The sequence below is a fragment of the Trachypithecus francoisi genome, unplaced genomic scaffold, assembly GCF_009764315.1.
Source record: "Trachypithecus francoisi isolate TF-2019V2 unplaced genomic scaffold, Tfra_2.0 Lachesis_group9, whole genome shotgun sequence".
Classification (NCBI taxonomy): domain Eukaryota; kingdom Metazoa; phylum Chordata; class Mammalia; order Primates; family Cercopithecidae; genus Trachypithecus; species Trachypithecus francoisi.
Genome location: NW_022681474.1, coordinates 36,683,247 through 36,708,647, shown reverse-complemented (window position 1 = coordinate 36,708,647; position 25,401 = coordinate 36,683,247). Strand labels below are relative to the sequence as shown.

Here is a 25,401-nt window from a genome sequence, read left to right as displayed (position 1 = left end):
ACTCATTTTATTTCTCAAACCTTTTACATCTATTTGCTCTCTTTCTTCATGCCATGCAAGCTACACAGTAGTCTAAGCCCGTCATGCTGTCATTCCTTTTCACTCTCAACTCATGACAGCTAACTAATCATTAAGTTCTATAATTTCTGCCTTCTTCAGGTATCTCAAATGTGTTCCCTGCTCTCCATTACCACTGCCATCACCGCAGTTCACATTTTCAGCATTTACAAGAGCTTCTGATCTTCTCTGAAGCTGGCATTTATTTTCCAACTCATTCTTCACACAGTAGCTGGAGAAGTCCTTTATAATTGCTTGATTGTGTCACTCTCCTGCTTAAAACCTTCAGTGGCTTCATATTTTCTGCCATTGTTACATTCTTAAGTATCTACAGGAATTAGGCAAATAACATATATGAGTGAAGTGGGTCAAGTGTGACACAATAAGGAGAATAAGAGAGGACATTTCTGCTGAAGAGATTTATAATCAGAATTTTAAAAAAACATATGACAAACCAGCTGGGTGCTGTGGCTCACACCTATAATCCTAGTAGCACTTTGGGGGGCTGAGACAGGAGGATCATTTGAGGCCAGGAGTTTAAGACCAGCCTGGGCAATGGTGAGACCACATCTCCACAAAACATAGAAAAATTATCCAGGCTTGGTGGCATGCACCTGTAGTCCTAGCTATTCCAGAGGCTGAGGCAGGATTGCTTGAGCCCAGAAGTTTGAGGTTGCATTGAGCTATGACTGGGCCACTGCATTCTAGCCTAGGTAACAGAACAAGACCCTGTCCCAAAAACCAAAAACCCATGACAAACCTATCTGAGAGTTTAGTGTTGCCTGTGGATCTTCCGTTTACTACAGTCAAGCCTAAACTCCTGAGCATAACACAGGCAGTGTTTCTGTGATATTGGTTATCTCCTTGAGATGATCAACTTGGAATGTTCAGCTTTTGCAGAGACTGACACAACCAGTGAGTCTTGTTTTGTTGCTTAGCTTTTAGGTCAAATCATGTCAGCATGAAGAGTCTGTGTTTTTCATTCTAAGTACCTCTATGTTCAAATTAGAGGCCGTGGAACATAAAGTTTGTAGGCTTTGGAGTCAGTGGTGACTTAGGTTCAATTCCCAGTTCTGCCAAAAAGGAGCTGTGTGATTTTTGAGCCAGCCATTTAACTGCTTTGAGCCCAAATATCCTCCTTTGTTTAAAAAATGAAGAAATGAACATTTTTAAGATAGAGAGTATGAAGTCAAATAATAAACATCTCCAATTATCTAGCTCAATGCCTGGCACATAGTAACTCCTCAGTAAAATTTAACATTCAGGTAGCAAAAATTTGAGAAGTGATAATAAATATACAAAACTAATTCCCCCAGCTGCATCCTTCCCAGCAGTTGTAGGCTGGGCATGGTGGCTCACGCCTGTAATCCCAGGACTTTGAGAGGCCGAGGTGGGAGGATCACTTGCAGCCAGGAGTTCAAGACCAGCCTAGCTGACATGGTGAAACCCTGTCTGTATGTGGCCTAAAGGAAAGCAAACCTATTGGAAGTCAATGTCAAGTGGAGCACACAATTGGAAGCTGACACACACATGATTCACCCAGGCAACTAAAAACCAGGAGTTTCCAGCCTAGCTGCCTAGCTCTCTGAAAATGGAATTTGAACCCAGAAAGTGTTGCTGTTGACAAATTCATGAGCAGGATGGGAATATGGCCTCTCTAACAATTATGCATAATATACAAAGTTAATTTTACTTTTTACTCTGCATAAAATCTTTACTTTTTTCATGTAAATGATAGTAACTGAAATTTTAATTCAACAGTATAAGGACACGTAGAATTTTTATTTTGGTTTATTCTCGAGAGCTCTATACATTTGAAGCACCAAAGGAAAGAAGTAAACAACTTAGTTTTATTTACCAGAACATTTAGTATGGGAAGGGAAGAGGGCTATTGAATTTATGTTTTATTCCAATGCACAGAGTATATTAAAGATATTATGACTTATCTAGGAACACTAAAGAAGCCTTGAAGAGCTTTCATCATTAAGGGAAAGCTTTGTCAAGCTTTGCATTTTTTCATTTTGGTATTTAAACTTCAGCTTAATTTTACCATTTAAGTATACTTAGTAATTTGTGTGTGCAGCTGACATGATTGAAATAGGGGGCTGAGGCCAGACATGGTGGCTCACACCTGTAACCCCAGCACTTTGGGGAGGCCAGGGTGAGTGGATCACTTGAGGTCAGGAGTTCAAGACCAGCCTGGTCAACATGGTGAAACCCCATCTCTGTTAAAAATACAAAAATTAGGCCGGGCGCGGTGGCTCAAGCCTGTAATCCCAGCACTTTGGGGAGGCCGAGACGGGTGGATCGCGAGGTCAGGAGATCGAGACCAACCTAGCTAACACGGCGAAACCCCGTCTCTACTAAAAAATACAAAAAACTAGCCGGGCGAGTTGGCGGGCGCCTGTAGTCCCAGCTACTTGGGAGGCTGAGGCAGGAGAATGGCGTAAACCGGGAGGCGGAGCTTGCAGTGAGCTGAGATCCAGCCACTGCACTCCAGCCTGGGCTACAGAGCGAGACTCCGTCTCAAAAAAAAAAAAAAAAAATACAAAAATTAGACAGGCCTGGTTGTGCACGCCTATAATCCTAGCTACTCACATGGCTGAGGCATGAGAATCACTTGAACCCTGGAGGCAGAGGTTGCAGTGAACCAAGTTGGCACTACTGCACTCCAGCTTGGACAAGAGAATGAAACTGTGTCTCAAAAAAATAAAAAAGAAATAGGGGGCTGAGTACCTTACGGCACATTTTTCTGCCTTACCATAGAGCTGTAGTGATAATGAATAAAAAGAAGCCAACTTGAAATTATCCATGTTGGCAGGGTGACATGCCCAGAACTACTGACTGTAATTACAATAAAGAGACCAGAAAGAACAAAGTAGAAAGCTGGTTTGTTGTGAGGACAAGACTAAGAGGTAGTGTTTCAACTTCTTACTTTGCAGCAATATGTCTCACCCTAGACACACTTTCTTGTCCAGGTAAGTAATACCGTATTCAAACAACAGAACAACATTAATATTATACAGCTAAGAAGATGGTGTCTCTGAAAGCAAAGCTAAACCATTTAAGACAAAGAACGTTGAAACAAAAAGATAGACAAGTGCCATCTTTCTGGTCATAGTACTACTCTTTTTTGGTTTCAAGGAGTATTCCTAAAAGGGTGATCTCAATAAATGCAGTGTCATTTTCCATTTATTGAGACTTTGACTCAGTCACTTTTACGGTGACTTTGATACTACATTTTAGTGCTTAGCCTTTTGTTTTTCTTTAAAAAGGGATTTATTTTTGGTCAATGCCTTCTAAATATCTTTTTTCTCTCCTCTGCAGCTCCTCAGAGAAATTTTGAAATTGCCTTCAAGATGTTTGATTTGAATGGAGATGGAGAAGTAGATATGGAGGAGTTTGAACAGGCAAGTTGTCCTGGAGAGTTCCTTTAAATATATTAATACTTAAAATATATGTTCATGTGCCTTGGAGTTACCTTAGCCCTGGTCAATATACTCAGAGGCTATTCCAATTTTTGAAGTACCTAAAATGTCATTTCTCTGATTCCCCAACATAAATTAGGTTATAATGCCTCTAGCTGGGAAGCTAAATTATGGCAATTCAACATTTACCAAAAAGCTGCTATGTGCTAGGCAGTTCCAGAATACAAGGACTACATATTTTCTTAAAGGATTTCTATAAGAGAAGGAAAAATGGTACCATACCTTTGACTATAGTAGGTGACAATTTCTTCTAACTCCCAGGAATAGATTACATTTCCATAGAACTTCTGCCATTGGGGAGCCATGGTACTTCTCCAGATATATGATTGCCAGATGTGATTTCAAAACAGAAAAACTGTATGTATAGGAAAAAGCATTTTTTGTATTCTCAAAATGAGGAAAAGGGCAAATATTCCAGGAAGTGGGAGGAAGTATCAGGTACATTATGTAAGGTAAGAAACTGGGCTGGGCATGATCACTTGTGCTTATAATCCCAGCACTTTGGAAGGTGGAGGTGTGGGGGGACCACTTGAGGCTAGTTTGAAACCAACCTGGGCAACATAGTGAGACCCTGTCTCTACAGGGGAAAAAAAAAATTAGCTGGGATTGGTGGTATGTGCGTGTAGTCCTAGCTACTCTGGAGGCTGTGGTGGGAGGATCACCTGAGCACAGGAATTTGAAGTTGCAGTGAGCTATGATCGTGCCATTGCACCCCAGCCTGTATGACAGAGCAAGACCCTCCTTTTTTTTTTTTTTTTTTTTTTGAAATGGAGTCTTGCTCTGTCACCTAGGCTGGAGTGCAGTGGCGCAATCTCAGCTCACTGCAATCTCCACCTCCCAGGTTCAAGTGATTCTCCTGCCTCAGCCTCCTGAGTAGCTGGGATCATAGGCACTCCCACCACACCCAGCTACTTTTTGTGGTTTTAGTAGAGATGGGGTTTCACCATGTTGGCCAGGCTGGTCTCAAACTCCTGACCTCAGGTGATCCACCCACCTTTGCCTCCCAAAGTGCTGGGATTGTAGGCATGAGCCATTGCACCTGGCCGTGAGAGAGTTTTTGAGTCTCAAAAACAAATGTTCATCCTTTCCCGAACAGAGATTTTCTAAGAGGATCCCAATTGTAAAGTTGTCAGGCTGCCTGTGTTAGAACCCTAATTCTGCTACTTGCCAGCCACTTGACCTTGAGCAAGTTATTTAATTACATGTGCTTCGATCTCATTTGTAAAACAAGGATAATAATAGGACCTGTAAGATTATTGTAGGCTGGGTGCAGTGGCTCACACCTGCAATCCCAGGACTTTGGGAGGCCAAGGTGGGAGGATGACTTGAGGTCAGGAGTTCAAGACCAGCCTGGCCGACATGATAAAACCCCGTCTCTATTAAAATACAAAAAATTAGCCAAGCATGATGGTGTGCACCTGTAGTCCCAGCTACTCAGGAAGCTGAGACACGAGAATTGCTTGAACCTGGGAGGTAGAGGTTGCAGTGAGCTGATTTCATACCACTGCACTCCAGCCTGGGTGACAGAGACTCTGTCTCAAAAAAAAAAAAAAAATTGTTGTAAGCATTAAAAGAGATAATTATAATACAGAGTAGGCAAACAGTAAACAATAGGTATGATTCTTACTTTTCTATGTTTATGTTTTTTCACTTCCTAATATTTTTCTGGATGTGGGTTTGATTCTGTATTAGGTTCAGAGCATCATTCGCTCCCAAACCAGTATGGGTATGCGCCACAGAGATCGTCCGACTACTGGCAACACCCTCAAGTCTGGCTTGTGTTCAGCCCTCACAACCTACTTTTTTGGAGCTGATCTGAAGGGAAAGCTGACAATCAAAAACTTCCTCGAATTTCAGCGTAAACTTCAGCATGATGTTCTGAAACTCGAGGTAGGTCTTCCTTAGACTTAGCAGATCCGTCACATGTGGAGCTGATGGGCAGGAGGGCCTATGCTATAGACATTCTTTCCATTTCCCTCCAGCTGTGAGAACTGATTGGTTTGGAGCTTATCAGTGATTTATAAACCAACAGCAGATAGGAAACAACATGTTCTGTGAAAATGTCATGAAGTGAAGTGTTTCTTCAAAACACTTGGTTTTCAATCGGAAACCAAAAACCTCTAAATTGAAAATCTTAGCTGTCTTTGTATGCTCAGTTTGTGGAGAAAGAAACTCGGGTCACAGCAGTTCTCAATCTGAGCATATATTCCTGCTTTTTTGTTTATCGCGTGGAAGACACCAGAAGATGGAGATGAAGAAGGATGGATAATTGCAAAGGTAGTAAGAGCTGGAAACACAAAATGTCAGAATAAAAATATGTGTGCTTAATATAAAATATATGTGCTTAACCAGGCACAGTGGCACAAACCTGTAGTCCCAACTACCTAGGAGGCTAAGGTAGGAGAATCGCTTGAGCCTGGGAGTTTGAGAGCAGCCTGGACAACACAGTGAGATCCTGTCTCTTTAATTGTTTAAGGCAATGTTGCTGAGAGTTGCAAAGGTATCTATCTTACTGTGTTTGGGGATTTACAAGTTTACTTTTCCATTTAAAGTTTAGACCATCTTGCTATTCTGGATATTTATTCCATTCAAAACATTCATCAAATGCCTTCTATATGTATTTTTTTGGTCTGGAGACAAAAAATCTAGTCTATAATTTCTTGACATTTTAAAAAATTCCCTTACACTGGTGTTTCCCAACCTCTTTTTCTTCTTCTTTCTTTTTTCTTTTTTCTTTTCTTTTTTTTTTTTTTGAGGCAGTCTTGCTTTGTCAGCCAGGGTGGAGTGAAGTGGCATGATATGATCTTGGCTCACTGCAACCTCCACATCCCAGGTTCAAGCAATTCTCCTGCCTCAGCCTCCCAAGTAGCTGGAATTACAGGCATGTGCCACCACACCCGGCTAATTTGTATTTTTAGTAGAGATGCAGTTTCACCATGTTGGCCAGACTGGTCTTGAACTCCTGACCTCATGTGATCCTCCTGCCTTGGCCTCCCATAGTGCTGGGATTACAAGTGTGAGCCACCACACCCAGCCTCTCTTTTTCTTTTAACACACGCCCTACCTTAATATTATTTGGAATTTCGAAACATTAAATACTGTAACTAAAACAGGTGAAAATATTGGAGAAAGGTGCTATGTTGCTTTTAAACTATGTATGTTACTTCTGTATCTGCTTTCCAATGTTTCCCCAAGGTTCTTATATATGATTTCAGCTTTTCCACCCACTTGTCTCAGTTGTGTTGTTTCGTTCCATGTCGTTTTGTTGTAACATCGATGAGTGGGAACAAATCGATTTCCCCCTAGAGCCTCTGTCTGTGCGGAGTTCCCTGTCTGCTTGAGTTTCCCTGAGTACTCCAGTTTCCTCTCATATCCCAAAGATGTACATGTTCAGTGCACTGGCGTGTCTAAATGGTCCCAGTCTAAGTGACTGGGTGTGTGCCCTTAGATGGAACGGTATCTTGTCTGGGGTGGGTTCCTGCTTTGCACTCAGAGCAGCCAGGATAGTCTCTGATCATCCTCCATCCTGAACTGGAATAAGCGTGTTAGAAAATGAAAGAATGCAAATTATTGTGAAATAAAAACTCATAAAGTAGATGATAAACAACGCAGTTCAAAAGCTCTCAGTGAGCCTGCCATATTGGTTATTGTTTATGTTTGAACTTCATGGTAGGAGGAAGTACTTATTACAATTTTCACTTTGCAAACATTTATTTCTTGATTTAACCCACCACCACTATGACCACTGACATCTAATAATTCACTAAAAACTGGGTGAATGACTATCTTACTTGTTTTTATCAATCTTTCTTAGATCTATATATAGCTCACATTTATTTCAGTGTTTACTACTAGAAGTGTTTTGGGTCTTTATTTAGAATTTTGGTGATGCTTTTGTTTTTGTTTTGAGATGGAGTCTTGCTCTCTCTCCCAAGCTGGAGTGCAGTGGCACAGTCTCTGCATACTGCAGCCTCCACCTCCCGGGTTCAAGCGATTCTCCTGCCTCAGCCTCCTGAGTAGCTGGGATCACAGGCGTGCCCCACCATGCCCAGCTAATTTTTGTATTTTTAGTACAGTTGGGGCTTTACCATGTTGGCCAGGCTGGTCTTGAACTCTCAGCCTCAGATGATCTGCCCACCTCGGCCTCCCAAAGTGCTGGGATTACAGGTATGAGCCACCACTCCCAGCCGTGGTGATGTTTTTGTGACCAGAAATATGCCATAGGAAATTAACTCTCATCTTTATCAATTAGCCTGTGGTAAAATTGATTTTGTTATGCATTGTTTCACTTAAAGTCTCAGTTTCCTAGAACCTCATGAAGACTTTAGTATAGTAAAAGGTCAGTAAATGTTTGCCATGTTGAAAAGCTTTGCAGCTTCCCTATTCTTTTTTTTCTTTTTTGTTTTTCTTAAGTAAATATTGTATAGGATTTTCTTTTATTCAGTACCTTTACATGAACCAAACACAGCTTCCCTATTCTAACTTCCTTCGCACAGCTGGATAGATAGCTTTCTCTGTCTAGTGAAAAGCTCAAGAATAAGTAAGTATCAAGAAAGGTTAAGTGCTTAGACTTCAAAGGGTTTTTTCTTCATTGCATGCAGAGGAATGTGACACATCAGCCTAGAAAATCACTTGAAAAGATTTCAACAATAATAGAAGCAAAAGACATTATCTGGTCAGCTCTCAGTAAACCAGAAAATTAGTCATAAATTAATCGTAATACCTCAGTTTCTAAATATTCTAGTTAGTGAAGTTTTCCTTTTGTCTAGTTGTACATAGAGGGCTCTATCTTCAGAATAACCACAGTACTGTTGTTTTTTGCCAGCTACCTTGCCACAGTAAACTGTAGCAGATCATGGAGTTCAAAACATAACTTCACAGAATGAAGAAAATGTATGTCCAATAGCATTTAAGTGTTATGCTTCCAGAGCTTTATTTGGAAATGGTAATATTACTGTTTTTACCCTAGGGAAAACAGATACTTCTGAGGCAGTGAATTTTATTTTGTTCACTGATTTATATTGGGTATTTTTATATATAAAATATACTAGATATGTTACTATATATATATACACACACACACATGCAAAGGCATAGTGCTTACCTTTGTGAAGTTTGCATTCTTATGAGAATACTCCAATATACTCCTCAGAGTATAGAAGAAAGAAGTAGACCTCATCTAACAATGTTTGTATAAGGGTTAGTATATACTAGGGTTCAAGTCATATGCCTTGCCTCCCTAGTATGCATATATACCCAGACTGGTCTTCATTGGGAGTATTTGTAACATAATCTGGGAATGTAAGTGATTTACCTTATTAATTACATAATTACAATTAAACAGAGTGTAGGGCCAAAAAATGTAGTTAAAGAAGCACAAGCTAGGGTAATACTTTTAGCAAAAACAAAAACAAAAAAAGAAAAAAAATAAATAAATAAAAACAAACAAAAAAGCTTTTAGCAAAAACAATTACAGGGTCAACCAGAGGGCTGAGCAGGTGCCAGCCTGACCACAATCTAAACCATCACTTATTCCTAGAAACACAAATGAGGGCCAGGCACGGTGGCTCAAGCCTGTAATCCCAGCACTTTGGGAGGCCGAGACGGGTGGATCACGAGGTCAGGAGATCGAGACCATCCTGGCTAACACGGTGAAACCCCGTCTCTACTAAAAAATACAAAAAACTAGCCGGGCGAGGTGGCTGAGGCAGGAGAATGGTATAAACCCGGGAGGCGGAGCTTGCAGTGAGCTGAGATCCGGCCACTGCACTCCAGCCTGGGTGACAGAGCAAGACTCCATCTCAAAAAAAAAAAAAAAGAAACACAATTGAGAGCCTAGAGAAACAGAGCATAGGACTTTTGTCTTGCATACTGAGATGCTATAGAGTTGAAAGCCCACTAACATATTGCGTAGAAGGCCGGGCATGACTGGCTCATGCCTGTAATCCCAGCACTTTGGGAGGCCGAGGTGGGTGGATCACTAGGTCAGGAGATTGAGACCATCCTGGCCAACATGGTGAAACCCCATCTCTACTAATAATACAAAAAACTAGCCGGGCATGGTGGCGCCTGCCTGTAGTCCCAGCTACTCAGGAGGATGAGGCAGGGGAATCGTGAACCAACGAGGTGGAGGTTGCAGTAAACCAAGATTGTGCCACTGCACTCCAGCCTGACGACAGAGCGAGATTCCGTCTCAAAAAAAAACCGTATTGCGTAGAATGTCCATGAGGGAAAATATTATAAAGCAGATTAGGGGTTTCATACATATGTTCCTACACATGGCCTACACCCAAATGCAGAAGAAAAGAGATGTAAAAGGCAGTCGTATCTAAGATACTCTAGAAGGCTCTCTCTTGTTTGACATTGATGTGGGACTATTTGTAGACTTTGGGCCAAGATGTGCCAAGACTGTTCCTGTTTGCCAGTCAGCAGTTCCTCATGTGAGGAGACCAATAGACTCTTGTGAAAGGATGCTGCCTAACATGTAGTAAGTGTTCTGTAAGTGGCTAGTAATATGAATCCATTCTTTCCATATCATGGCATAAGTCTAGTGCTATGATTTCATTATACACCACCCCCAACCAAAGTTCATGTATTGGAAATTTAATTGCTGTTATATCACTGTTAAGAGGCAGGGCCTTTAAGAGGTGATTAGGTCATGAGGGCTGTGCTATCATAAATGCATTAATGTCATTATCATGAAAGTGGCTATTACTGTGGTAGTGGGCTCCTGGTAAAAGGATAAGTTTGGCCCCCATTTACCCTCTGTCTTACATGCTTGCTTGCCCTTCCACCATGAAAGGACCCCTGCCAGATATTGGTGCCATGCTCTTGGACTTCTCAGCCTGCAAAACCAAGAGCCAAATAAACTTATTCTTTATCAATTATCCAATCTATGGTATTCTTTTATACCAGCAGAAAATGGACCAAGACGTCCAGTAGAATAAGTACCTTCTTATTGATGACCTCCTTATGTAAAATTTCATCAGTCAGTACTGTGTCTTCCCAACTACATTTGTACTTCTTTGAGGAAGCGTGACTAGCAGCAAGAGTATAGGCTTTAGTGTGTGAGGCCTTGGTTAAAATTGTGGTTCCACCACTTACTGGCTATGTGACGTTTGATGGGTTTATTTATTCTTTCAGAGCCTGGCTCCTCATTTGTAAAACAGGGCAATGGTTAAGTGAGATGATGTTTGTAATGGGCTGAATTGTATCCCCTCAAAATTCCAAAATTCCTATGTTGATGTCCCAACTCCCAGTATCTCAGAATATGACTTTACTTGGAGATAAGGTCTTTAAAGAGGTGATTGCATTAAATGAGGGGTACGAGTGGGCCCTAATCCAACCTGATTGGTGTCCTTATAAGAAGAAGAAATTTGGGCACAACAAAAAGACCCAAGAGACAATCACGTGAAGAGGCAGGCAGAGGGCAGTCATCTGTATGCTAAGGAGAGAAGCCTCAGAGGAAACCAACCCTGCTGGCCCCTTGAACTTACACTCGTATAGCCTCCAGAACCTATGAGAAAAAGTCCCAGTCTGTAGTATTTTGCTATGGGAGCCTTAGCAAACTAATAAAATATTTCATACCTAACACCACCTGGCATGCACTGTGCCTTTAATAAGTGTATTCACCTTCCCATTGATACCCACCGCCACCTAGCACGGTGGCGGGCATCTAAATAGGTCATCTCACGTGGGTGATGGAAAGGCCTTACTTTCATTTTGAAATTGCTTTCTGATAAAACATCTGGAAAATGGTAGCAATTTTTGTTTTTATGAAACACTTTTAATTTTACTTTTCTAAGGTTAGGTAATTTCTCCACTCATTGAGTATGAAATATAATCTCATCATCACAGCCAAGAGGAAAACAGAAATGAGTCATAGTATCTTAGTAACTTTTGTATGGGTTTTATAATTCCACCATTCTTTCTATCCATCTCTCACTGGTTTCATTTCATTACTTACCTACTTTAAAACTTCAGATCCAGGAGATTTATTGTTCCATTTAGTTATTTCTGTCTTTTTCTCATCACAGTAGCTTTGAAAGTGAAGAGAGTGCTATTTATCTGTCAAACTTAATTTCCAGAGGGGTCAGAGAAAAGGGATAAGTTCATGATCATTTATTGAGTACCTACTATGAGCCAGGCATTTTATATGCCTTCTTTATTTTAATTCTCAACAACCCTGTCAGGTTTAGTGATATTTTACCCATGTTCTGGATGTAGAAACTGAAACACAAAGAGGTAAAAGTCACAGGACTATTATATGGGAGAACTAGGATTCCAACTCAGGGCTACTTCACACTGTCTTTCAGACTGAACTATTTCTACTATTTCTGTTCTTTGTCTGATTAAGTTATTACTTTTAGTCTGAAATGGCATTTCTGTGCCTGATTTATTTGAGACTCTAAAGAAAAATAAAATTTTCTGAATTTTAGAGACAGAAAAAGACCACATTTCTGGAATATGTACAGTCTACCTTCTTCAGAATCATCTTTTGCCAGTTTCTTTGTCACTCAAATCTTATGACTGTGAAGAAATACACTGTTCTTTTGTACTTGCAAGATACTGCCTAAACTAGCCATTTAATTATATTTAATCACAAGAATTATTAGCTGCTGGATTTTATAGCTCTTTTCATGCTTTTTTAATTTGGGTCTTTTTCTCATTCTACCCTTTTTTCTTTATTTGGGAACTCAAAAAACAGGCTTAAAAGAATGACAAGATTATAGAGTTGGTTTTTAAAATTCTCTTTTAAGATTATTAAAAATTTCATCTAAGGCTACTGAGAACTATTGAGTTCCTTGGAGATAGGTGCCAAATCCAATTCCAGTTAATATATTCATTGATTTCTTAATGACTGTAGCAGGTAGGATGTCAGTCAAAACTGAAAGGTATTAGAAAATTATTTGAAAGATTATGGTTAATTTTAATTTGAGAGGGATAAGGGGGGAAAGGAGCTGTCATGTCAAAAAAAGCAAAAACTAATTTGTAGAAGAAAGAAGCAGCCAACTCCAGAATATAAGACAAGGACACTGAAAAGTTATCATCTAATAGAATTCCAGTCTGTAGCATGATCTTCTTTATAAGTTGGGATTCACGTGCTTATCAAATAACCAATAAAATTGTTACATTTTGGCTGGGCACGCTGGCTCACGCCTGTAGTCCCACCACTTTGAGAGGCCAAGGCAGGCAGATCACCTGAGGTCAGGAGTTCGAGACCAGCCTGGTCAACATGGCAAAACCCTGTCTCTGCTAAAAATACAAAATTAGCCGGACGTGGAGGCACATGCCTGTAATTCCAGCTACTGGGGAGGCTGAGGCAGGAGAATCGCTTGAACCCAGGAGGCAGAGGTTGCAGTGAGCTGAGATCATGCCATTGCACTCCAGTCTCATGCTATTACACTCCAGGGTAACAAGAGCGAAACTCCATCTCAAAAAAAAAAAAAAAGAATTGTTACATTTTAAGAAGCCTGAGTGTCAATTATCTAAAGGTAAATTAGGTATGATTCAGAGGATAACAGTAACTGATTTCTATTTCAGTCACTGATTATATTTCAGTCTTCAAGAAAAAAATATTGAGGTTAACTAGATTTGTTCAATCAGAAAGAAAAAGGGAGATATAAAGAACTATGATAATTATTCTCATCTGTCAGTAAGAATAGAGACAAGGCCAGGTGCAGTGGCTCACATCTGTAATCTCAGCACTTTGGGAGGCTGAGGCAGGTGGATCATCTGAGGTCAGGAGTTCGAAACCAGCCTGGTCAACATGGCGAAACCCCATCTCTACTAAAAATACAGAAAATTAGGCTGAGACCATCCTGGCTAACACGGTGAAACCCCGTCTCTCCTAAAAAAAAATACAAAAACTAGCCGGGCGAGGTGGCGGGCGCCTGTAGTCCCAGCTACTCGGGAGGCTGAGGCAGGAGAATGGCGTAAACCCGGGAGGCGGAGCTTGCAGTGAGCTGAGATCTGGCCACTGCACTCCAGTCCGGGCGACAGAGCGAGACTCCACCTCAAAAAAAAAAAAAAAAAAGAAAAAGAAAATTAGGCCGAGCACGGTGGCTCATGCCTGTAATCCCAGCACTTTGGGAGGCCAAGTGGGTGGATCACCTGCTGTCAGGAGTACAAGACTAGCCTGGCCAACATGGTGAAACCCCATCTCTACTAAAAATACAGAAATCAGCCAGATGTGGTGGCATGTCCCTGTAATCCCAGCTACTTGGGAGGCTGAGGTATGAGAACTGCTTGAGCCCGGGAGGTGGAGGTTGCAGTGAGCCAAGATCGCACCACTGCACTCCAGTCTCGGCAACAGAGCGCAACTCTGTCTGAAAAAAAAACCAAAAAGCAAAACAAAACAAAAAACAGAAAATTAGTCAGGCATGGTGCCATACACCTATAATCCCAGCTACTCGGGAGGCTGAGGCACAAGAATCACCTGAACCCAGAAGGCGGAGGTTGGAGTGAGCCACGATCACACTGTTGCACTCCAGCCTGGGTGACAGAGTGAGACTTCATCTAAAAAACAAAACAAATAAAAAATATTAGAGACAAAAAAAAAAAAAAGAAGGTATTAAGTTAAATATCAAGGAGTTTTAAAAAAAAAATAAACTAAATAATTAAAAGTACCTAAAGAGATTCTAGAGTCACCCACCCTTTAAATCATCAAGTTGACATCTTTCTACCCATCTTTTTAAAGCGCTGAGGTAGAATTAAATCTGTCTGATGCAACAAAGAACCATATCAAGCGACATGCCTCAGCTCCTTTCCTGGCCAAAATATTATAGAAAGGGAGACCAGAAGGCAAGAAGGCTTTCAAACACTTGCTGGAACTAGACCACTCGTTGGCAAAGTAGGTTTCTTTTTGCACTGATAGCCCAGTTTTGTTTATTTTGTTTTCTGGGGAAGTGTAAACTAAATGATGAGACCTGACTCTTGATTTAATTAAATCCAAGAAACAAAATGAGATGTTTTCCTTTAGTTTTGTACTTCCACTTTGCCTCTACACAGCAGAATGTGAATAGTTTCTTAGAGGTTTTCAGTTTGACTTTTCCAAAAATTGGAAGAGTTTGTAAAGAGTACAGTAGTCCTCCCTTATCTGCAATTTCTCTTTCTGAGGTTTCAGTTACCTGCAGTCAACTGTAGTTCAAAAATATTAAATGGGAAATTCCAGAAATAAACAGTTCATGAGTTTCAGATTGCATGCCTTTCTGAGTAGCGTGATAAAATCTCCTGAGGTCCCACTTGCTCCACGGGGATATGAATGATCTCTTTGTCAGCATATAGAGGCTGTCTGCACTGCCCACTCTGTAGTCACTTAGTAGTCATCTCTATTACCAGATTGACTGCTGGAGTGCTTGTGTTTAAGTAACCTTTATTTTATTTACTAATGGCCCCAAAGCACAAGAGTAGTGATGCCAGCAATGTAGATGTGCCAAAGAGAAGCTGTAAAGTACTTCCTAAAAGGTCGAAAGTTCTCAACTTAATATAAAGGAAAGGAAAAAATTGTATGCTGTGGTTGCCAAGATCTATGGTAAGAACAAATCTCCTAGCTGGGAAATTATGAAGAAGGAAAAAAAATTATGCTAATATTGCTGATGTATCTCGTTATAGCCACCGTGTGTGATAAGTGCTTAGTTAAGATGGAATAGGCTTTAAATGTGTGAGTGAAAGACCTGAACAAAGGCCAGGCGTGGTGGCTCACGTCTGTAATCCCAGTACTTTAGGAGGCTGAAGCAGGAGGATCACCTGGGGTCAGGAGTTTGAGACCAGCCTGGCCAACGTGATGAAACCCTGTTTCTACTAAGAATACAAAAATTAGCCAGGTGTGGTGGCGGGTGCCTGTAATCCCAGCTACTAAGGAGGCTGAAGCAGGAGAATCACTTGAACCCAGGAGGCGGAGGTTGCAGTGATCCAAGATCGTGCCACTGCACTCCAGCCTAGGTGACAGAGTGAGACTCCATTTCAAAAAAAAAAGAAAGACCTGAATAGAAACATGTTCCATGTGATGGCAAATAGGTTCAGTACTATTCTTGGTTACAGGCATCCACTGAGTATCTCAGAGTGCATCCCCCAGGGATAAGAATGACTGCCATATGGCCAGGCACGGTGGCTCACGCCTGTAATCCCAGCACTTTGGGAGGCCAAGACGGGCGGATCACGAGGTCAGGAGATCAAGACCATCCTGGCTAACACGGTGAAACCCGTCTCTACTAAAAATACAAAAAAATTAGCTGGGCGAGGTGGCGAGCGCCTGTAGTCCCAGCTACTAGGGAGGCTGAGGCAGGACAATGGCGTGAACCCGGGAGGCAGAGCTTGCAGTGAGCCAGATCGCGCCACTGCACTCCAGCTTGGGCGTCTGAGCAAGACTCCATCTCAAAAAAAAAAAAAAAGAATGACTGCCATACTTGTTTCTTTTGGATATTTATAACTTCAGTGAGCCAAGTATATGTTTAAAGGTTTTTTTTAAAAAAAAAAAGAAAAAAAAAAACTATGGGCTGGGCATGGTGGCTCATGCCTATAATCCCAGCACTTTTGGAGGCCAAGGTAGGAGGATCACTTGAGGCCAGGAGTTCAAGCCTGGCCAACATGGCAAAACCTTGTCTCTACTAAAAATACAAAAAAATTAGCCAGGCATAGTGGTGCAAGCCTGTAATCCCAGCTACTTGGGAGGCTGAGGCCTGAGAATCATTTGAACCCAGGAGGTGGAGGGTGCAGTGAGCCAAGATCACACCACTGCACTCCAGCCTGGGTAACAAAGCAAGACTCCATCTCAAAAAGCACTTTTTTTCCTCAGGAGTTTTTTGTGTTTTTTTTTTTTTTTTTTGAGACTGAGTCTCACTCTGTCGCCCAGGCTGGAGTACAGTGGCCAGATCTCAGCTCACTGCAAGCTCCGCCTCCCGGGTTTACGCCATTCTTGTGCCTCAGCCTCCCGAGTAGCTGGGACTACAGGTGCCCACCACCTCGCCAGGCTAGCTTTTTGTATTTTTTTAGTAGAGATGGGGTTTCACCGTGTTAGCCAGGATGGTCTCGATCTCCTGACCTCGTGATCTGCCCGTCTCGGCCTGCCAAAGTGCTGAGATTACAGGCGTGAGCCACCGTGCCCGGCCCCTCAGGAGTTTTTATGTCAGTCACCCATGTCCTGATGTCAACATTCTTTGAAACTAATTCAGTTTTCTCTCTCTATATATATATATATACACATCATGGGGTAGGTCCAGTATCTTGCCCTGATGAGACCAGGTTAGCTCTCAGGGTGAGCTAGTTTAACGAGAAAATGTATAAAATCCAAAGCCAAACTCTCATTTAATTTCTTGCAATTCCCTTTATTCTCTCCATCTCAAGTTTGCTCTCTTTTGTGGCTTATAGGTTTTCTGGCTGTAAAGTCAAACTGAAAATGCTATATAGTTATGTATCACTTAATGATGAATTCTGAGAAATGCATTGTTAGATGATCTCGTCATTGTGCAAACATCATAGTGTGCATTTACACAAAGCTGGATGGTATAGCCTACTATACAGGTAGGCTATATGGTATAGCCTATTGCTCCTACGCTACAAACCTATACAGCATGTTACTGTACTGAAATAATTACTGTATTTTGCTAGTACAGTATTTGTAGAAAAACATAAAACATTTAGTCAACATGTACTGCCTTTTCCTTGTAAAAATCTGGTGAGGAAATGCTACAGCAAGCATTATTTAACCTAATGTGTATACATATGTGTGTATGTATACGTGTGTGTACGTGCTCACACACATGTGTATAACAATTCTTTTTTTTTTTTTCTTTTGAGCCAGAGTCTCGCTCTGTCACCCCTGCTAGAGTGCAGTGGTGCAATCTCGGCTCACTGCAACCTCTGCCTCTTGGGTTCAAGTGATTCTCCTGCCTCAGCCTCCTGAGTAGCTGGGATTACAGGCATGTGCCACCACACCTGGCTAATTTGTGTATTTTCAGTAGAGACGAGGTTTCACTATGTTGGCCAGGCTAGTCTTGAACTCCTGACCTCAGATGGTCCACCCGCGTTGGCCTCCCAAAGTGCTGGGATAACAGGCATGAGCCACTGTGCCCGGCCCACAATTCTTTACAAAACAAGGCAATTGTAAAACAATGGTAAGTATTTGTGTAAGTAAACATAGCTAAGCATAGAAAAGCAGAGTAAAAATATGGTATAAAACATTTTAAAAAATGGTACATCTGTAAAGGCACTTACCATGAATGAGGCTTGCAGGACTTGGAAATTGGTTTGGTTGGGTCAGTGAATGAATGATGATGCGTATGAAGGTCTAAGATATTGCTGTACCTTACTGCAGACTTTATATATGCTGTACACTTAAGAGTATACTAAATTTATAAAACAAAGTAACTGCATTACAACCTCACAACATCAGTAGGTGATAGGAATTTTTCAGTTCCATGACAATCTTATGGGAACGTCATTATATATGCAGTCTGTCATTGACTGAAATGTCCTTATGCAGCACATGACTGTATATGGTAGAATCTCCATGGTTATGTGAATCTCCTTTGTAAATGCAACCTTGATAATATCTTGATAATTATTCCTTAAAAGTGTGCCAGAAAGTGCTTTTTTGTTTCATGCTTTTTGGAGAATGGAGGAAAAGTTTTAAGAATGACACTTTGTAGCTTAAATATATCACGTGGTCAAAAATTTTTAAAGGCATTATCACTTCTGAATCTGACCTTTCAGATGGATCATTAAAAGTGCGGCTGCGCGCAGTGGCTTACGCCTGTAATCCCAGCACTTTGGGAGGCCGAGACAGGCAGATCACCTGAGGTTGGGAGTTCGAGACCAGCCTAACCAACATGGAGAAACCCCATCTTTACTAAAAATACAAAATTAGCCGGGCGTGGTGGTGCATGCCTGATATCCCAGCTACTCGGGAGGCTGAGGCAGGAGAGTCACTTGAACCTAGAAGGCGGAGGTTGCGGTGAACCCAGCTCATGCCATTGCACTCCAGCCTGGGCAACGAAAGCGAAACCCCATCTCAAAAAAAAAAAAAAAAAGTGCAGAAGACTCCTAGAGATTGATATTTTCCTTTGATTTGCAGATAGCTTTGCAATTCCAAAGTCAATGATACATTAGGGATGCCTTTGTAATATTTGTCAATTCACAGGATTTTCCTGTTATCAGATATCTGCAATGTTACATTCTAAGTTCATTTTAAACTGGCCACAAGATAAAAGGAGCTCATAAATAAGTCATGAAGGTTTGATTTTTCTCCAGTGGTAGCTTTTCCTCAATCAGTTTTTCATACAGTCTTAGCAACATCTTTTTAGTAGAACCTAGGTGCCTCTCAACTTATGAATAAGCTCTCTACCAGTGTATAAAAAGTTCTTAGGTCATTTATTTGGAATTCAGAATGCAGGAATAGTTAAATTTTTAGTCTCACAACAGAATATTCAAGGTACCACAGAAAGGTAATACAGTAAAATGAAAAGCAGTATAGAAGAAGGTGATTACAACTTTATAGTTCAGTGTTTCATCTGTGTATACACTTCTAGCCCCAACAGTCCATGGCTACAGACCTCTGTCAGTCTCAAGCACATGTGTAGCATATATTCAAACAAAAGTTTCAGTACGTACTACATACTAAAATAATAAAAATATTAGCTAGCATTTTCTGAGAGCTTACCATAAGTCAGACAGTATTCTACGTGTTTTATGTACAGATGCTCCTTGACTTATGATGATGTTTCAGTAAATCCATCATAAGTCAGAAATGCACTTAACCAGCTGCTTGGGAGGCTAAGGTGGAAGTATTACCTGAGTCCGAGGAGGTCAAGGCTACAGTGAGCTGTGATTGCCCCACTGCACTCCAGCCTGGGTGACAGAGTGAGACCCTGGCTCAAAAAAAAAAAAGAAGAAAAGAAATACATTTAATACCCCAATAAATCCACCATAAAGTTGAAAAATTGTTAAGTAGGACCATTGTAAGTTGGGGGCTGTCTGTACATTGTTTCATTTGGTCTTCACAATGCTATTTAACAAATGAGGACACTGAGGCACAAAGAGGCTAAATAACTTGCTCAAAATCTCACACATGATAAAGGTGGAGCTAAGATTTGATTCCAGGTAGTCTGGCTCCAGAGTCTTTTTTTTTTTGAGATGAAGTATTTCACTTATGTTACCCAGGCTGGAGTGCATGGCAGATCTCAGCTCACTACAATCTCTGCCTCCCTGGTTCAAGCGATTCTCCTGCCTCAGCCTCCCAAGTAACTTGGACTACAGGTGCCCACCACCACACCCGGCTAATTTTGTGTATTTTTAGTAGGGACGTGGTTTCAGCATGTTGGCCAGGCTGGTCTCAAACTCCTGACCTCAGGTGATCCTCCTGCCGTGGCCTCCCAAAGTGCTGGGATTACAGGCGTGAGCCACTGTGCCTGGCTCAGATTCTTTTCTTAACTACTAATAATTTACACTAGTTTTCCAGGAACTGTGCTAAATGCTTAAGATACAAGGATGAGAAAAACGTTGTTCTGCTTCCAAGAAGCTTATAAAGGTAGGATAAATGAAAGAAATACTTGCACAGTGCATAGGTAAAGTACAGTTGTAGGGATATGTATATGGTACAATGAGAACATAAACTGGGACATGTGAATCAGTCTGTGAAGTAAGAGAGTAGGGGACTGCTCAGTTTTCTCAGAGGTGGCATTATTTGAGTCAATTCTAACTCTGAAATTCATTCTGCCTAAAGATCAGGTAGTGGATTTTCATTTGCTCTTTGTTACAGTTGTGGAATACCCAAGAAGAGGCATTAGAGCTCTCGGTAAACTCTGGGACTGGAGCCAAGAGACTGTGAGAAAGAAATGACCTTTCTTATCAAGTTTGTCCCAAGCCAGGCTTAAATTGATATATCGTCTAGGTTTTCTCATGCTAGTAAAGAGACTCTGTGCCTTAGGGCCACGTCTGCAAAGATCATTAAGAATCAGATTAAAATTAGGGAGCAAGACAAGACAAGAGAAAGTTTCTCTAGGTTCTCCCAGACCTCTCTGGGCCTATAGGCAGATCAAATTTGGCCTCTAGATCAGCTTGGACAAAATGATGTCCAGGGTATCTGAGTAGGTCTTTTCATTTTTATACCTCTTATAGCCATCTTTAGCTGCAGGTGCCTTTTTAGAGTTATGGTCTTTGGAACTTAGGGACTTTTTTTTTTTTTTTTTTGAGACAGAGTCTCGCTCTGTCACCCAGGCTGGCACGCAGTGGCCGGATCTCAGCTCACTGCAAGCTCCGCCTCCCGGATTTACACCATTCTCCTGCCTCAGCCTCCCGAGTAGCTGGGACTACAGGCGCCTACCACCTCGCCCGGCTAGTTTTTTGTATTTTTTAGTAGAGACAGGGTTTCACTGTGTTAGCCAGGATGGTCTCGATCTCCTGACCTCGTGATCCGCCCATCTTGGCCTCCCAAAGTGCTGGGATTACAGGCTTGAGCCACCACGCCCGGCCAGGGACATTTTAAAATAAAGAATGATTGCTCATGATGACTGCGCTAATGAGTGGAAAGAAGCTTGCTTTTTTTTTCTTCTTTTAACTAACTTAGCCTCAGTTAACTAGTAGATGTAATTTTTTTTTTCTTTCTTAGAAGAAAAAGAGATTTAAAAAAAATAGATCTGTCCTCTGGCTTGCTACCCAGCCTTGGAGGAGTCTAGGAAGTCTCCTAGGAGCCAGTCCTAGCCAATGTCCTAGGAGCCAGAGCCAGCTCTGCAGTCATTCGTGAATGAATTATGCATCATATGCAGCCTTTTGAATTCATATTTTGAGCAAATACCACTTTAAAGGGTCATAAATTACATCAAGTTATTATCCTCTGAATTCATTTAACAGCACAGAAATGAATATTTGTCAAGTCTCTTTTATTTCTCATTATTTTTCCTATTATTGGATGCCTTTTCTCCCTCCCCACCCATAATCTCTTCATCTGTTTTGTATCAATCCGCTACACATTAACATGAATGTGTTTTTTTATTAAAGCTACATGACTAATGAAATATAAACTAGTTCTGTCATTTCTAAGCATGAGAGAGAGGGAGAGAGAGAGAGAAAGAGCTGTGCAAAATAAAAACAAAAGTACATTCTAGGTTACAAACTATCTTTTTAAAGAAGTAAAAGTACATTCTAGGGAAATAGAGCACCAATGCAAAGAAGGAAGGAAAAAGATGGTGCTTTTGGAAAACAAAAACAGCATGCAGTAGCCAGGCCATGAAGTATTTTGAATGGTGCACTGTAGGTATTTGGACACTTTATCCTAAAAGCTATAGGGAACCATTGAAAGGTATAAAGTGAGAAGTGGTATGAACAGATTTGGATTTTTAGAAAGATCACTCTAACAACACTGTAAAGTATGGATTAGCAAAGAGGGAAAATAGATATTTATTGCAGTTGTTTAAGGAGAAAATCATAAGGTAGTCTTAGGAAAGGGGAGAGAGAAAAGGGAGTCAATTTGGCAACTAGCAGTTTGGCAATTGGCATGAAAGAGTAGAATTCCGGTAATCCCATTCACTGAGATAGAGAACATAGGAGGAGAAGTAGTTTTGCTTAAAGAAATGTTGGCCGGGCGCGGTGGCTCAAGCCTGTAATCCCAGCACTTTGGGAGGCCGAGACGGGCGGATCACGAGGTCAGGAGATCGAGACCATCCTGGCTAATACGGTGAAACCCCGTCTCTACTAAAAATACAAAAACTAGCCGGGCGAGGTGGCGGGCGCCTGTAGTCCCAGCTACTTGGGAGGCTGAGGCAGGAGAATGGCGGAAACCCAGGAGGCGGAGCTTGCAGTGAGCTGAGATCTGGCCACTGCACTCCAGTCGGGCGACAGAGCGAGACTCCGCCTCAAAAAAAAAAAAAAAAAAAAAAAAAAAAAGAAATGTTGAGTTCTCTCTTGGACATTTTGAGTTTGAAGTATTCATGAGGCACCTCAATAGCTTTCTCTAGAGGCAATTGGATATATGTATTTGGCAATCAGTGATGTGGGTCCAATTAGAGATACGGTATTATTAGCATATAGGAGTCAGTTGATATATTGGGAATGAATGAGCTCACTCAAGTACAATGTATAATTTACTTGAAGCAAAAAAGAAAGTGAGGGACAGAGTTCTATCCTTACATTTAAGTTGTACAGAACAAAGTAAATGGGCCAGGATGGGCCAGAGATCAGAAGGATGGGTCTCAGCCAGATCACTCTCATATCCAGCTAAGGACGTGATGCACAAGGGTAAAGAAACAGGAAATTACTGGTATTGGTGAGATAAGGTTATAAAGAGACAGCTGTAAAAAATGCTTTCAGGAGTAAGTGCACAATAAGTATTTGTCAATAAATTAATCAATATACAATAAGGTTATTTGGTTTTTTGGTTTTTTGTTTTTGTTTTTGAGATGGAGTCTTGCTCTGTGGCCCAGGCTGGAGTGCAGTGGTGTGATCTCCACTCACTGCAACCTTCACCTCCCGGGTTCAAGCAATGCTCCTGCCTCAGCCTCCCAAGTAGTTAAGACTATAGATGTGTGCCATCACGCCCAGCTAATTTTTGTATTTTTAGTAGAGATGGGGTTTCACCATGTTGGCCAGGCTGGTCTCGAACTCTTTACCTCAGGAGATCCACCCACCTTTGCCTCGCACAGTGTTGGGATTACAGGCATGAGCCACCACACCCAGTCTGGGTTCCTTTTTTAATGAAGACTAGGTTCAGTGGCCCATGCCTGTAATCCCAGAACTTTGGGAGACCAAGGCAGGCGAATCACTTGAGCTCAGGAGTTCAAGACCAGTCTGGGCAACACAGCAAGATAATGTCTCTACAAAAAAAATACAAAACAATGGTAGCAAGGCCGGGTGCAGTGGCTCAAGCCTGTAATCCCAGCACTTTGGGAGGCCGAGACGGGCGGATCACGAGGTCAGGAGATCGAGACCATCCTGGCTAACACGGTGAAACCCCGTCTCTACTAAAAAATACAAAAAACTAGCCGGGCGAGGTGGCGGGCGCCTGTAGTCCCAGCTACTCCGGAGGCTGAGGCAGGAGAATGGCGAGAACCCGGGAGGCAGAGCTTGCAGTGAGCTGAGATCCGGCCACTGTACTCCAGCCCGGGTGACAGAGCGAGACTCCGTCTCAAAAAAAATAAAAAATTTAAAAAAATTAAAAAAATAAATAAAAACAATGGTAGCTGGGTGTAGTGGCATGCACCTGTGGTCCCAGCTACTTGGGAGGCTGAGGTGGTTGGATCAATTGAGCCCAAGAGGTCTGAGGCTGCAGTGAGCCATGATCACAACACTGGACTCCAGCCTGAGCAACAGAGTGAGATCCTATATTTATTTTAAAAAAAAAAGGAACCAAATTTGAATTCTTCTGTGACCGTGGGAGCCTTATTAGAAGAATCATTGACCTATACTTCCAGGCATCTCTGTCCAGTCTTAATACTCTTTGCAGCTTTCTACGCGTTAAAGTTTGAAAGCCTTCCAGAATATTGCCAACTTCACAATCATCATGTTGATCAGAGGTTTAATCCCAAAGCATTGATTTCCAGTATACCCAATTGAAAAAATAAATGAGGTATATATATTAAATTCATTGTGCTGGATTATATTGATCAGTGAGATGTTTTGATAATATTTTCCAAATTTCCATGTAGATATATTATGGAGCACAGTGTCAGAAATCAAGGAAGAAACTAAAGTAGTTTCCTTGAATATAGGATATTGGTCATGTTCTCTTTATTGGACATCATATAACATTAATACAAAGTGTTGCAGTCATCATTGCTAAGTGTTAATATGCTGTTACTAATATTATTATCTATTTTTTCTTTTTTCTTTTTTTTTTTTTTTTTGAGACGGAGTCTCGCTCTGTCGCCTAGGCTGGAGTGCAGTGGCGTGATCTCGGCTCACTGCAAGCTCCGCCTCCCGGGTTTACGCCATTCTCCTGCCTCAGCCTCCCGAGTAGCTGGGACTACAGGCGCCCGCCACCTCGCCTGGCTAGTTTTTCATATTTTTTAGTAGAGACGGGGTTTCACCATGTTAGCCAGGACGGTCTCGATCTCCTGACCTCGTGATCCACCCATCTCGGCCTCCCAAAGTGCTGGGATTACAGGCTTGAACCACCGCGCCCGGCCATTATCTATTATTTTCTTTCCAATATAGAAATGCTTTTCTTTTCTTTCTTTTTTTTTTTTGAGATGGAGTTTTACTTTTGTTGCCCAGGCTGGAGTGCAGTGGCATGATCTCGGCTCACTGCAACCTCTGTCTCCCAGGTTCAAGCGATTCTCCTGCCTCAGTCTCCTGAGTTGCTGGGATTACAGGCACATGCCACAACGCCTGGATAATTTCTGTTTTTAGTAGAGACAGGGTTTCACCATGTTGGCCAGGTTGGTCTTGAACTCCTGACCTCAGATGATCCACCCGTCTCGGTTTCCCAAAGTGCTGGGATTACAAGCATGAGCCACCACGCCCGGCCTAGAAATACTTTTCATGGAATTCTTTTGCTATTAAGGTTGGGCAAACAGCAAACTCAGAAATTTTGGAAGCAGCTTATTTGCTGTAGTGGAATTACTGTACCCATTTGGTGTTTTTTTGTTGTGGTGGTGGTGGTGACTATCTCTCTTTCTCTCTCTCTCTCTCTGTCTCTCTCCCCACTCTTTCTCTCTTTCCCTCTCCCTCTCACCCCTTTTTCTCTGGTAAAATGCTATATGGGATGAATTAAAGCTAATAGGGTTAACTGAACAGTTACACTTGTTCAAGATAATGTGGCTCATTCTGTGACCCCAGTTTGGTGTTGGTGTTGCTCCTCCTGCTCAGGCACTAGTGGTTCTTAAAAGTGGAAGTAAGCCCTGGTGTGATGGCTCATGCCTGTATT

At 41.6% G+C, this 25,401-nt stretch overlaps 1 protein-coding gene across 5 annotated transcripts in view; it reads left to right on the top strand.

Moving 5' to 3' along the window:
- Nucleotides 1-25,401, top strand: part of MICU1 (mitochondrial calcium uptake 1) — a 265,955-nt gene that overhangs the window by 159,947 nt on the left and 80,607 nt on the right. For all 5 annotated transcript variants that reach the window (XM_033209906.1, XM_033209905.1, XM_033209904.1 and 2 more), the window contains 2 exons: nt 3,385-3,467; nt 5,238-5,435. In XM_033209906.1, the coding sequence (XP_033065797.1) occupies nt 3,385-3,467; nt 5,238-5,435 (281 nt within the window). The remainder of the gene's footprint in view (nt 1-3,384; nt 3,468-5,237; nt 5,436-25,401) is intronic.